The 13,877-nt window shown below is 41.5% G+C and overlaps 2 protein-coding genes across 2 annotated transcripts; one reads left to right on the top strand and one right to left on the bottom strand.

Annotated features, from left to right (window-relative positions):
- Positions 1-402: 402 nt before the first annotated feature.
- LOC144186386 (tyrosine-protein phosphatase non-receptor type 7-like) lies at positions 403-4,823 on the bottom strand. Its single transcript, XM_077710548.1, has 11 exons — positions 4,628-4,823; positions 3,022-3,141; positions 2,777-2,957; positions 2,498-2,582; positions 2,345-2,427; positions 1,672-1,809; positions 1,453-1,602; positions 1,064-1,266; positions 851-964; positions 698-782; positions 403-625 (listed from the first exon to the last, which is right to left on the bottom strand). The coding sequence occupies exons 2-11, from the start codon at positions 3,099-3,101 to the stop codon at positions 458-460; spliced, it is 1,287 nt and encodes a 428-aa protein (XP_077566674.1). The 5' UTR covers positions 3,102-3,141; positions 4,628-4,823; the 3' UTR covers positions 403-457.
- A 2,213-nt stretch (positions 4,824-7,036) lies between these two features.
- Positions 7,037-11,122, top strand: gpr37l1b (G protein-coupled receptor 37 like 1b). The gene is made up of 4 exons (XM_077729906.1): positions 7,037-7,823; positions 8,843-9,142; positions 9,219-9,590; positions 10,407-11,122. Exons 1-4 carry the CDS (start codon positions 7,293-7,295, stop codon positions 10,578-10,580), a joined length of 1,377 nt encoding a protein of 458 aa, XP_077586032.1. The 5' UTR covers positions 7,037-7,292; the 3' UTR covers positions 10,581-11,122.
- Positions 11,123-13,877: the final 2,755 nt, after the last annotated feature.

Genomic DNA, 13,877 nt, shown 5'->3' with positions numbered 1-13,877 from the left:
AAATACAAACTTGTTTGGAAACTTCTGTAACTGAAGAAGCAGAAATGAGTGGTTTACTTTTGAAAAACGCTTTGATCGGTTCGCAAGTTGCCTGCTAAGAGTTGGTCGGATTACCCTGACTAAATATAGCAAAGACAAAATTCATTCAATAAAATAATTTACAGACTGTACATTGAACTTTTAAACTGCTTAAACAATACACAGTAGTTTGAGATGGTCTAATGAAAACCCCTTGCACAATTTGTTTTTTTGAAAATATCTTTTTAAACCTGTTTCCACACATTGTCGTCATAGTGGCTGCAGCAGGGTTCTTTATCCGGCTCAACTCTCCTTGGCAATTCTGAATTAAGTGAAGCAGCATTTTACGATCTTTCTACGACCCAAATGATTCTGTTCTGGATCTGCCTCTCCATGGTTTATTGATCTGTGGGTCCAACTGTGTCCCGCTTCAGTATCTCTACCAGCGAGTTCGAGTAACGCCTCCTAGGCCTTCTGTATGATTACTACCATCATTTCCCCCGGACTCGGGTTCTTCATGTGAGCCACCATCAGTCCGCCACAGTTGAAGCTTCGTCATCTGTTCACTTACCTGCTCTTCTGAGTTGTCATTTTCTTGCTTGTGCTTCTGGAAAAAAGGCACAGACTGCTCATGAGTTCATGTAATTATCAGCTTGAAACAAGGATGAGTCTAAATCACCTGCTTGTAATCAAACTGGGAGCTAAACTGGGCCAGAGTGCTGTAGAGAAACTGGTACTGCTCCGACGTTTGGATCATCCCACCCCTGCATGGTATGGAAAATGGTGCGTGAGTCTCATTTAAGGAGAGAAAGAAGAATCTTCTTCCACAAACCTGTCCAATCGAAGCTGACAAACCATCTCCAAAATGTCCACGCAACCCGTTTGACGCAGCTGCTGACTACCGACACTGCTAGCGATGAAGCAACCCGTCCTTCCGATGCCGGCGCTGAGGTGAATCGTGAGAACAACAGGAATAAAGCAAGATTGTATTATGACAGATAATCCGCCTGTGCAGAGAAATGAGCGGCAGCATATAAAGTAGTACCTGCAGTGGACAATGATTGGACCAGGTTGGACACAAGGTACCGTAATTGACTGGGAGGAGCTGGCACCGTAAATGGAACCACTATACGACTCCACCTCTTCCACAAGTCGAAGCAGTGGACCTGCGCATTGTGGGACTAAGTGGTCTGGCCATGACGTGAACCAGTAGTGTCTGATGGACCGGCGCTCCCATCCAAAAATATGCTGACAATGAGGAAACACCATGTGACATGATTATTTATTCATTCCTTTTGCATGCTGCTTATCCTCACGAGGGTCGCCAGGCATTTTCTAACAACTATTAACCAGTAACAAGGTTGTGTGAAAATCTAGAGGAAGAAAGTTGACCCTGAGATTAGGGTAGTTCACACATATTTCCACAAATCCCACCTGTATCTCCATGTCAGTGATGGTGAACCCCTCGTTGTCTTGACTGTTCGTGACTCGCAGATGGAATCGCCCAAACTGACTTTTCCCCCCATCCAGCTCCCCTTCACTTCTCCTACGGTCAATGGGTCGAGGCCAGTACCTCACACACTTCTGGACGCACCCAAATACATGTCAACATGCTAGAGTACAGTCCATATAAGAAAAAATATATCCACCGACCTCATTGGTTTCCTTTAGCCTGGTTACCATGACGATAATGCGACTTTTCTCCTGCCAAACCATGTCCCAGAAGTCCCCCACGGTGTGAACCATTGGCCCTTGGGTGGCGATGTAAGCCTTTGGAATACCACGGTAACCCTGAAAGAAATGGATTGGACGTTTAGCACCGTCAATGGCCAGTCATTAAGTTTAATTGAATTGGATGTCTATTAGACAATAAGTTAATTTTGGGCCACTTCTTTGTTAATTTGAGGGAACGTTTGTGTCAGTTTCTGTATATTTTTTAGTCACTTCCAGGATTATTCCCAGTACGTTTGGAATTATTTCCTGTTGATTTTTAGGCATTTCTGGGCTATATACTGTTCCGGAGTTCCTGTTGAGTTTGGGTCATTTTTAGGTCACTTAATGTTGATTTTCGTGGCATTCACAAGGCTACTTCAAGTACAATTTGAGGAGATGAAGTATATGTAAATAGTATGTTTTAAAAATTACCACCAATGGAGAAACACTGAAAAAAAATGTTCCTTCATTTGCCCCTCCCAGTCCATATAGACTGGACTTCTACCACCATGAATGATATTAAATAGCTGTCCACTGTCATGACATCTGTCACTGAAAGGGTTCAAATCACTGGGTGTGTCTGCGTAGGAGTGTTCTTGTGTGTGTGACTGACCCGGATATAGTTGGCATTGATGTAACGGTCTGGGCCCGCCTCGTCCTCCTCCATGCATTTCAAAATGACACGGCTTTCAGGGTCTTAACATGCAAATGTGCAGGAACATCAGGAAATGCGTGTGAGTGTGTGTTTTGGGTGGTGCTTACTGACTGGGAAGGATGCTTTTGTATCTGTCCTTGATTGCATGTCCCGGAACGTCAAGGTCTGATGTACTCACAAAGTTTGGCGGAATACTCTGTCAACACAAGTATACATTTTACAAATGCAAATTTAACACAAAAACATGGCGGATGCTGACTTTCTGAAAGTGTCCATCAAATAAATCTGGCATTACTAACTTTTATCTACTGAAAATGCTTTGTTTTTTGTTTTTTTAAATGTCTGAATAAGCAACCACACTTCCAACTGGTGATTCAATGAATTTGTCACCTGGTACTCGGCATCCAGCTCGTCGGCATTGGCGGCGGCCTGCTGAAGAAGCGAATGCGTGAGCAGCCGAGAGGAGTTGTGAAGCAGCCGGAGCCACACCTCTTTGGGCGTGGAGACGGGGCACCCGAGCTCTACACCCAAGCTGTTTACATCCAAAAGTAGCGAGATATTGGAGCCCCGTCTGAAATAGGCAATGGTCACATGTGGAATGGAGGACTTGTGGAGACTTATGTTTTCATTCTCACCTCTTCTGGAGGCCAATGGTTGGTCTGGGGACTGAGGTCGGCTCATCCAAAGGCTTGGACGTAGAGCAGGACGCCGCCATGATGACCACGTGTGCCGTGGCCAGTTTTCACAGTGCCATGCTGGAAGATACGGTTGTTATTTCCTTACTTATCTTTTTATTAACCCATACATGCAGTGTTTCATACAAATAGTGGTTAAGCAGATGGCAATAAATACTGTAATGCCCAAAGCAAATGTTTTGGCCAAATAACCACAAAACCGCAATGAACAAAATGTTTCAAACACCTGCAAAGGGACTAACGATTCATCTAGGGTTTACCACCTATTGCCAAAAGTCATCTGAAAAAGACTAGAACAAAACCAACGCAATAGGAAGTGGATTTAACCAACCACTTGGAGTCTCTAAACGATGAGGCAAAACAGTAAATGGCCAAACAGGAAGCTCAAACGAAAGCGAGAGAAGACCTTGAGCATTTCCATCGGAAGAGAATTTACTCACAACAGGAAGTCAGGACGCCCACACCACCTTACTCAACAACAGACTTACAAACACAGTTCTTCCTTCTCTCTTGAGAGATAATATGATGAGGCCTTGTGTGACCTCAAGTTTGTCGCCAGTTAAAACTTCAATGTTGTGTGTTTACAGATACTGATTGGTGTGTTATCTGTTATTGTTGAAGACACACACACACACACACACAAAACCAATCTTTTGCATATCACAAAATAAAAGCAAAAAAAGAGGAGACCTTGCTTGGTGATATAGGCTTTTTGTCGCTTCATGGTACAAAATGTTCACGTGAAATTGAAACTGCTTGATAGATAAATGAAGTACGGCCTTGGTTACAAATTGTTTCTAAAACTTTTGAACACGCATGTGCTTCCACGTTGCAAATATTCTTGCCAAGGTCGCTTAACTCGCATGTATGGCTCTACATAATCAAGAGAGATGAAAATGGAAGGTTGTTACTTCTTAGTCTTTCGACATCAGACATAGAGACCAAATTCACATTGCCTACTGTTAATTTTCCTATAAAATATTATTCTTAGTGATCAGGATGCCATACATTTTAATAAAGATGGCATTTTTCTTTACAATAAATGCTTCTTTTTATTTATTTTTGTGGATGTAAAGTAATCCAGGGGGAAAAAGACACTTTCAACGTTTTGGGCTTCAGAGGAAATAAGACAAGTGCTTAAAAAGGAAGTTAAAATCATAACATACATTTTATGGGAAAGACATTAGATATTTTTAGCTTTATGTACCAAACTTTTGACTTATTTTGATGTATTTTTACAAATATGACCTACATTTTATTGATAAATGACTATTTTCCTCTTCTAAATGAATATAGTACTACTTTAATAACCCTGTATAGGCCGTACTAAAGATATGAACTGAATACTACCTGCAAAATACTTGTCAGTATTCATCTTACAGTCACTTAGCACACTTCTTTCCAAACAACTGTTAGATTGGAATGAAAATGGAACTTTCAAGTGTTACTCCCAATTACATTCCCATTCCTCTAAACTCAGCTCAAAGTTTGGATTGATGAAATCTTATTGATAAAGTAATAGTATAGTATATAATGACTCTCTTACCTTCAGGTCTCCGCTGACTGTGCTCCTCTCCACGGCTCTTTTTTTTTCTACATTGTCAGCCACTTCCCTCTCTGTAATGGCATGACGCATGTGCACAATAGCCAAGGCTGCAGGTTCCCTTCGGCAAGGCGCATGAGCGTCGATGAAGTTTGTGCTTGCCTCTCCTCCTGGGAGGAGGTCAGGAAGCCTAACCTGCAAGCGGCTTGCTTTGTCACAGCCACACACACACACACACACACACATACACACCCTGAGGTGGTGGTGATGAGACAGCGAATATGAAGACGAGACTTTGCAGCAGCATGTCGGGCTTGATCTGACTCGCTTTTTTGGAGTTTCATGTGATGAGAATGTATGGCTGCTTGCGATGCAGTTGGATAATCAGAATGTTGATGGTCTGGTGGTGAACAACAAATGAACAATGAAGATTACTTGACTCATTTGTTTCCATGGTAACTTGAAAGAGAAGCGCTGACTACACAAGCGTATGCCGAATGTCACCTTCCTCCTTCAAATGTTTGTTTCTGCACACAGAAGCTCAACTGTTGCTAAGGTATTAAAAAAAGTGCCGGCACTAGACTTAGTACCCCCGTGTGGTGCATTAGGCCACGCAAAAAAAAAAGCAACAGCGACTTTGGGGAACACTAAAGTGATCAAGCAAAAATGGGAAATAATTACAACCTCAATGCTTCACTAATTAGCATTGTCACTTCACAAAAACTAATTAGGTGATGTTAAAAATGAAAAAGCTCATTTTGTCAGATTCCAGTCACTCTTGATTTTTAGCAGCCTGGAGTCATTCTTTCAGGATTTATTTGTAAGAATTGTTTCTGCTTTGTTTTAATGAACAACAAAGTCAGTCAGTGTTGCAATGGTGTACTATCAGAGTTGATATATAATATCTGATTGTTAACGAGCCTTAACTTTAAATTTTAATTAGGTTTCAAGCAGCATTATTGAATTATTCTGCTGTGTAAGCGATATTTTGGTTGTGTATTCGGTTGAATGTTCAAATAATAAATTATTTGTGTGTGTATTAAAGACTGGCCGTTTACATCTTATGGTATAAACACAACTGAGAAACTGTCCAATACACTGGGTACTCCAGTTTAAAATAAGTTTTATTACCCCAAAACTTTCCGCCAATGTATTATGTATACTTTAAAATTATTTTAGATAACGTTTATTTTTTTCCCCTTTGCAACAAAGCAGAAAAAATCTTAATACTCAAGTAATATCACTTAGATTTCTTTTTATAATATCCCATTTATTTTAAGGTCAAACATGATGTATATTTTTCAACGATGTGTCCAATATAACACATTAATTATTGTGGAGTGTGTGCGTGTTTGTGTGTTTGTGTGTTTCTGTTTGTGTGTTTCTGTGTTTTTGTGTGTGTTTGTGTGCAATTTTGTGTTTCGGTTGTGTGTTTGTGTGTTTCTGTTTGTGTGTTTCTGTGTTTTTGTGTGTGTTTGTGTGTAATTTTGTGTTTCGGTTGTGTGTTTGTGTGTGTGTTTGTTTGTGTTTGTGTGTGTTTGTGTGTGTGTTTGTTTGTGTTTGTGTGTGTTTGTGTGTGTTTGTGTGTGTTTGTGTGTGTTTGTGTGTGTTTGTGTGTGTGTTTGTGTGTGTTTGTGTGTGTTTGTGTGTGTTTGTGTGTTTGTGTGTTTCTGTTTGTGTGTTTCTGTGTTTTTGTGTGTGTTTGTGTGTGTTTGTGTGTAATTTTGTGTTTCGGTTGTGTGTTTGTGTGTTTCTGTTTGTGTGTTTCTGTGTTTTTGTGTGTGTTTGTGTGTTTGTGTGTAATTTTGTGTTTCGGTTGTGTGTTTGTGTGTTTCTGTGTTTTTGTGTGTGTTTGTGTGTTTGTGTGTGTGTTTGTGTGTAATTTTGTGTTTCGGTTGTGTGTTTGTGTGTTTCTGTTTGTGTGTTTCTGTGTTTTTGTGTGTGTTTGTGTGTTTGTGTGTAATTTTGTGTTTCGGTTGTGTGTTTGTGTGTGTGTTTGTGTGTGTTTGTGTGTGTTTGTGTGTGTGTTTGTGTGTGTGTTTGTGTGTGTTTGTGTGTGTGTATTTGTGTGTGTTTGTGTGTGTTTGTGTGTGTTTGTGTGTGTTTGTGTGTGTTTGTGTGTGTTTGTGTGTGTTTGTGTGTGTTTGTGTGTGTTTGTGTGTGTTTGTGTGTTTGTGTGTGTTTCTGTGTTTGTGTGTTTGTGTGTGTTTTTGTGTGTTTCATCTACAATGTATTTAAAGTTGTCATCAATTTCTTACACATATACAGACTAGATGAGCAGTAATTTTATTGAGAGACACCTTTAACAAAAATGAGCAGCAGGGGGAAGCAGAAACCAGAGTGTAGTTTCTTTGCGTGTGCGTGAGTTTTTGTGTGTTTGATTTGCAGAGCTGCTGTTTGTCCCACAGAGTTTCTGCAAGACTTTCAGTCACTCTACTGCGTTAATCCCAGACGGAGCAGCCCTGCCACGAACCTCCAGCCCCCCCTGCCACCACCATCATTTCCATCCTCCTCCTCATTTTCTTCTATTGCATCCTCATCATCTACGTTAGCCATTTTTAAACTATCTTCTGGACCACTAATGGCTCGCTGAGGTCTAATTGTGATCACGTGAGGGGCTAAGAAAGATCTTTTGGACTTTGCTGCGGATCTTCTTGGTTGTTCCAACATGGCGCGGTCAGTCACATTGGTCCTGGTTCTGTTACTGTGGCAGATGTTCGTAGGCAGCAGAACCCTCAGCCAGCCCCACGCCTACGAGTCCCCCGATTTAGACCCGGAGCTACATCAGCGCCTAGCCCGTGGCGCCGAGGAAGATGAGCAACAGTCCACGTACGGGCAGTCCTTTGAGAATGACTCTGTGACCCCACCTCAAGTCACCCGACTATCAAACGTGACGGATTTCCAGAACCAAGGAATATTCAACCCCTTCTATCCGCTGAGCCGGAGCTCCTACATCGCCTATGCCACCGTGCTGGCGGCTGGCCTACTGCTGGCGGTGGGTGTGGTGGGCAACATGGCCATCATGTGCATTGTATGGAACAACTTCTACATGAGATCTGCCTGGAACTACTTGCTCGCCAGCATTGCTTTCTGGGACTTTCTGCTACTGCTGCTCTGCCTACCCACGGAGATGGTCAACTGGCTGTCACACCGCCGCATCCTTCCTGAGATCACCTGCCGAATGGTGCCCTATATGGAGGTAGGTGGAGCCTAGGTGGGTGGGGTCATGGTAATGTGTAGATTTTAGTAACTGTAATAGTAGTAAAGTGGAAAAAGTCCACAAAATTGTAGATCAAGACGATCTGTTGCAGTTTAAGCGGAGCATCAAAATGGTGAAGAAAGGTGATTGGAATGACATGGTTGTTGGTGCCAGACAGGTTGTTCTGAGCATTTCAGAAACTGTTTACAGAAATTGGTCAGAAAACGAGAAGACATCCAGTGACTGTAAATTGTTGGTCGTAAAATCCCTTGTTAATGCCATAGAGAGGTCAGCTGAGAATGACCAGCTGTAACTACAATTCACACAGATTCACCAATATTGGACAATAAAAGGTTGAAAAATATTATACATGGTCTGATGAAGCTCGATTTCTGCTGTGACATTGAGATGGTAGGGTCAGAACTGGGTGTCATTTACATGTCTTGCCTCGTATCAGTGGTTCAGGCTGGTGGTTGTGGTGGTGTAGTTTTGTGGGGAGTATTTTATACATATATTTTGTCCCCATTAGTCACTTTCAGGAGGATAAAGCGCCATGTTGTAAAACTCAAATCATCTCAGACTGTTTGTTTTAACCAGACAATGAGTTCATTGTTACCAAATGACCTCCACATTTACTAAATCTCAATTCAATAGAGTACTTTTGGGATGCGGTATAACAGGAGATTCTCAGTATGGTTATATAATGCCATAAACTTTGAAGTGAATGTGGTTAGGGTTATACTCTTTCCAATACTTTGTTAAATCTCTTCCTTGAATGGTTATTATGGTAGTGCTGAAAGCAAAATGGTGTCCATCTCTTTACACGTAAAGTGTACTTAAATGAGTGTACTGTATGTAGCATTCTATGGAGAGACATATGTGTTGTTAAAAGCTGAGAGTTAGTCAGAGTTGTGTTGCTGTGATGACCAAATGAGACCCTGACCAATCATCAATTACTTTTGGTTTTCTTTTGCCATGTTTGATTGCAAGTGAGTCTGCTGACAGTGGTTATGTCTCAGGTGGTGTCTTTGGGCGTCACTTCCTTTACGCTGTGTGTGCTGGGAATTGACCGTTTCCACGCTGCCACTAGCTCCTCTCAACCAAAGACACGGCGAGTGGAACGTTGTCGCTCCGTGCTGGTCAAACTGGTTGTGGTTTGGGTTGCTGCGATGCTGCTGGCCAGTCCTGAGCTCTTCTTGTGGCAATACGCTAGGGCCACAGCTCCAACAGCTCCAGACTCTTGCTCCATCAGCGTCTCGGCGCCATCCTCACTCCTTCTGCCTGACTCTTTACACTCATTGTTGCACAAGTACCACCAGGTGAGACCACGATTGACGCACCCAAAGCCCGTTTCCGGCACTTACGGCTAGACCGAATAATCTGATTGGTTTTCAGGCCCGCATGTGGTGGACGTTTGGCTGTTACTTCTGCCTGCCTGTCCTCTTCACCATCCTCTGCCAAATGGCAACCCGTAACGTCCACAGCGACTCCAGCTCCGCCCACAAGCAGCGTAGCCACGACGACCCCTCCTCGAATCACAAACGTCATCATCATCAGGCGTTGGAACGGCAATTTAACTGCACTCTGTTAGCATTAGCGCTGGTGTACAGTATTTGTGCGTTACCCCAACACATATGTAATATCATGCTAGCATATACCAATATTACCGTCTCTGAGGAGACGGCGACCACTCTGGCCCTCGTACATCATTTCCTCCTGTTCCTCAAGTCCTCCATCACGCCTGTGGTGCTGCTGTGTTTATGTAAGGTAGGTTTCCCCAAGCACATTCTTATCTCACTTATCTTCCCTCTTCTTATCGTTCTAGTTACGAGGTATCCCATCCTCACACAATATAAACACCCATATAGGGAGTAGACAAATATAATATAACACATTAATCTCAGGTGTACCACTCTCTATGTCCAAGAACCAAACAGAACAGGTTTACAAATAAAGGTAAGGTAGTTGATACTTCAATATATTAGCATTCACAGGTAATATTATGAATGTCAACTACAAGAAACACTTTCAAAGTAAAGTATATGAGCCCTTAACAATGCATCAAAGGGAGCCAGTACCAATTCATCACTTGAAATTGGCCAGTCAATTAGCTCCAATTCTTTTTAAGATGTCTATAACTTTTACAACTAAAATATTGCACAACTAAATCTGGTTTTATTCACTTACCAATTCCATAATAATCCATAACCTCTAAACCAATCAGTACGTCGATCTCAATCCCCAGTGATAAATTAAACTTGGACAGTTCTACTTCATGGGACGAGATCTTATTCTTGGTATTATAATACTACTCCACTCTGACTGGTCTTGTATTTGACAAAAAAAACTCTAGTTTTCTTGGAATTGATGTGACATCAAGTTGTTGACTGACCTTCCCTGGCGCCCAGTTAGACAGGTCATATCATAGTTTATTTCCATATTTTCTACAATCAAGAGAATGTTTCCTGTTAGCAGGTTTAGGTGTTTTGACTTTTTTTGTGTTCATTATCGTTTTGCAAGACACAAGGCAAGGCATTCTTCTCTAGAATTCCTTACAATTGAGTGAAAATGTGGGTTCCACAGGCGCTGGGTCGGGTCTTCGTGGACTGCTGTTGCTGCTGCTGCCGAGCGTGTCAGGAGAACTCGGTTGAAGGTTCTCCGGCATCTGCTCACGTCCAGCTCAAGACGGCCAAAGAGGCGGCCATCTTCTTTGACAAAGCAAAAGACACCTCTGCCATCTTGTCTATCTCCAGTTAGATTATTTTTCTCCTTCTATGTTCTTTCTTGCCCCCATCATGCACCCTGCTTCTTGACCTTCCTGTCAATGGTTGTTCTATTTCTTGTTTGCCTGGGAAGTTTCATCTGTAGCTATTTTATAGATTGATGGAAGATTTGGAAAAAGATTGATGTGATCACAAACAAACAAAAACACTGTTACAGAAAGGCTCAAAAGTGATGTTTTAGTAGGAGTTTTAAAATGGGTGTTATTTTAAGTATTAAACATAAATCATTAAATTCAAGGTAGTAAAACTTGAGTCGGCACAAATCATTTCATTGCAGTCACTTGACTTTTGTTTGCTGTTTTTTTTTTTTTTACGTGATGAACGTCAATTAACTCCTTGACTAGTTGACTTTAACGCACTTACTGTACGTAAGCGTCAAGATACTTTGTTTGCATTTGAAGACTAACGGCCTACTGGTCCTGTTTGAACCATGTGACCAAAGTGACGGTATATGTTGTCATGGTTTCGTGAAAGAATGACTGTCAACAATGGTAAATAAAAATAACTTGAATTTCAGCACTGATGATGTCATCACTTTCCAATCAAGTCTCACAGTCCTTCATCATTATTGCCAGATGCAAAATTTTAATATTTCTAGAGATAAAATTTGTTTGTAATATTCTGCTGATAATATGAGAATGAAAAGACATTATTTTGTACTGTTGCTATAAAGAAATCATAAACAAAATAATATTCATGAGTAAAATCGTCCCGTCGCTGAGGGACATTTACCAAGGCAAAAAGTTGTGCTGAAAAGAAGTCTCCCATCACATTTCCCACCACTCTTGGTCTCTTTTGGCAACGTCAATGGGTGTGTGTGTGTGTGTGTGTGTGTGTGTGTGTGTGTTTGTGTGCTGGTTGTGTGTGTGTGTGTGTGTGTGTGTGTGTGTGTGTGTGTGTGTGTGTGTGTGTGTGTGTGTGTGTGTGTGTGTGTGTGTGTGTGTGTGTGTGTGTGTGTGTGTGTGTGTGTGTGTGTGTGTGTGTACAAGTGTGAGAATTTAGGAACAGACACGGAAGTCAGTTTGCTTGACAGCTAAAATGTTAAAGGTCAAACTGGAAAAGGCTGTGAGTGTGTGTGTGTGTGTGTGTGTGTGTGTGTGTGTGTGTGTGTGTGTGTGTGTGTGTGTGTGTGTGTGTGTGTGTGACATAAGCACACCAACTTTAGCAAGCGGGCTGGGCCGTGGAAAAGCAGCAAAGCTCATTAGCAGTGATGAGCGCTAGCCCGCTGGTCCGATCCCCTAAAACAGACAGCCTCTGTTCTCTAATGAAGCCACCAACACTGCGCCCAACAAACCTGCGACCATTCATCCCCTAATGTGTGCTGGTGCAGACCAGCGTTATGCAACGCAAGGTCACAGGTTCAAGTCTCTCATCAATTATTTTACTGGTGTTATGTTCAAGGACAACAGTCAACTTGGTAAATCTCAACGTTTTTCCAGTTATTAACATGAAAAGTGAAAAAACAAGTCTTGGGAATTCTCCCCATTGACAAAAAAACAATAACTTTAAACTCAAGTATATATAAAGTTTCTTACTTTCTTTCTTTATTGAAAACATAGTCACTTAATGAATTAAGATGAAAGTTTCCACTAGCGCCACCACCAATCTTAATTGGAATAAAAGTCTTTTGAAAAGTTTTCATCAAAATTACTGTCAAAATTAATGACCACTAGAAGATGAACTCCAGCAAAAGGCTGGCAACCAATTCAGGGTATCCGTCGTCTACTGCCTATCTAAGTTGGCCGGGATAAGCTCCAGCACCCCTGTGACCATTTGTTTGGATAAACAGAAGGTAAAATAAATGAAAACAAATGGATTTTTGTTAATAGCAGGGCCTTTTCTTTTTACGCAACCATCAGGTCGAAATTTCAGACTGAAGGCTGCCTGTCAAGATGTCACTCAAGTAGTTATTCTTCTCGTGGACATTAACTTTGAAATCCTACTCTCACGTTATTCGAGAACCAATCTTCTTGAAACCCGCTATCTATGTAGCATGAGCTAATATGTATTGATCTTTAGAGCCTGCTCTATCAATTTCTGTATCAGGGCTAATCAATTTATATTGATAACAGACTTTGTGCTTTCTGTCCAGCCTATATTTTACGAGTTAGCGTTCAGTTTAGCAAGGTAATCTCCCATGATCTACTTTGTTTAAGGAGACAAGAGGTTAAATGTTAAAGTTCAGCCATGTCAAAAATAAGGTGTTTTATGGATCAACTTTTGTATAGCTGTCCACTGTCATAACCACTGGCCCTGAATGGGTTAAAACACACATGTAAATGGACACACACTCACACAAACAGGATCACATTGTTGGTTTTGTGTGGGAAAATCAGGGATATTGGATAGAGGAGGGGGTATCCTTGGCTTGGAGGAGGGCTACCGTTGTCATGACGATGATCACAGGGTCGCCGTGGCGAGCGAGTTGGAGTTTGGGAGAGGAAGCATTACACTGGGGCCTCCTTCTTTGCACAAACACACACACACATGCATGGATGCTTGAAAGAAAAGAGGGAGCGTTGGCTCGGGGACAGGGCGGTGGCAGGGGGAGCAGTGGGGGTGTTTGGGTGAAGGAGGACGAGATGAGCTTTTTATTAGTTTGATCACGTCAGCTGTACAAATGAGCCGAAAAGTTTCTTTATTTTGGTGTTGTTGTTTTTTTATTTTCTTTGAGCGTGTGAGAAAGTTCTCATCAGACGTGACTTGAGGGCTGAAGTCGAAGGTACCAAACCCTGACGCCCCCTGGTGGTCACATCCAAATTAATCATTAAACTTGAATGGTTTTTTAGTAAAAAATGACCCACAGGTGAAAGATGGCTGTTCGAAGAATTTAAATACGCAAATCAGGTTTACCTGAGAGGTGTGATAACGGTATCAATAATGTTTACACACATGAACTTTGAGTCTTAGAAGTAATTTAGAGCTTCAGCCAGGGTGTCATAAAAGAACCATTTTACTTGCACTGAAGTTTTCACAGGTAAATCGTACCAGTTTTACTGGCTCATAGATTCTATTGGCGTAACCACCAATGAGAGAACTGTGATTTAAGAAAATTAATTATCCTGATTGAGAATGACAAGAATTGATAGTTTATCAAAAAGTACTCAGTAAATGGAAATGATTCCACCTGTTTTTAAGGGTTGTTTTAAGACCAGTAAATGTCGCTTTCTACTTATATCTTTATGGACATTAGTCTAGTAAAGTGAAGATTGAAAAATAGCTTTGCCGATGTCAAAAAAAAACAACACAAAGGGACGTAGACACAAATCCA

This window comes from Stigmatopora nigra, chromosome 1, assembly GCF_051989575.1.
Source record: "Stigmatopora nigra isolate UIUO_SnigA chromosome 1, RoL_Snig_1.1, whole genome shotgun sequence".
In the NCBI taxonomy this organism is placed as follows: Eukaryota; Metazoa; Chordata; class Actinopteri; order Syngnathiformes; family Syngnathidae; genus Stigmatopora; species Stigmatopora nigra.
Note: the sequence above shows the minus strand (reverse complement) of the source record. Positions and strands in the feature narration are given on the sequence as shown.

Bases quoted from the DNA above. Each gene is read 5' to 3' on its own strand.
- LOC144186386 (XM_077710548.1), bottom strand. From the start codon at position 3,101: ATGGCGGCGTCCTGCTCTACGTCCAAGCCTTTGGATGAGCCGACCTCA. The intron at 2,958-3,021 runs GTGAGAATGAAA...TGCCTATTTCAG, and splicing joins ACCATTGGCCTCCAGAAGAG to ACGGGGCTCCAATATCTCGC. The intron at 2,583-2,776 runs GTGACAAATTCA...TTGTGTTGACAG, and splicing joins AGCTGGATGCCGAGTACCAG to AGTATTCCGCCAAACTTTGT.
- gpr37l1b (XM_077729906.1), top strand. From the start codon at position 7,293: ATGGCGCGGTCAGTCACATTGGTCCTGGTTCTGTTACTGTGGCAGATG. The intron at 9,143-9,218 runs GTGAGACCACGA...ATTGGTTTTCAG, and splicing joins TGTTGCACAAGTACCACCAG to GCCCGCATGTGGTGGACGTT. The intron at 9,591-10,406 runs GTAGGTTTCCCC...TGGGTTCCACAG, and splicing joins TGCTGCTGTGTTTATGTAAG to GCGCTGGGTCGGGTCTTCGT.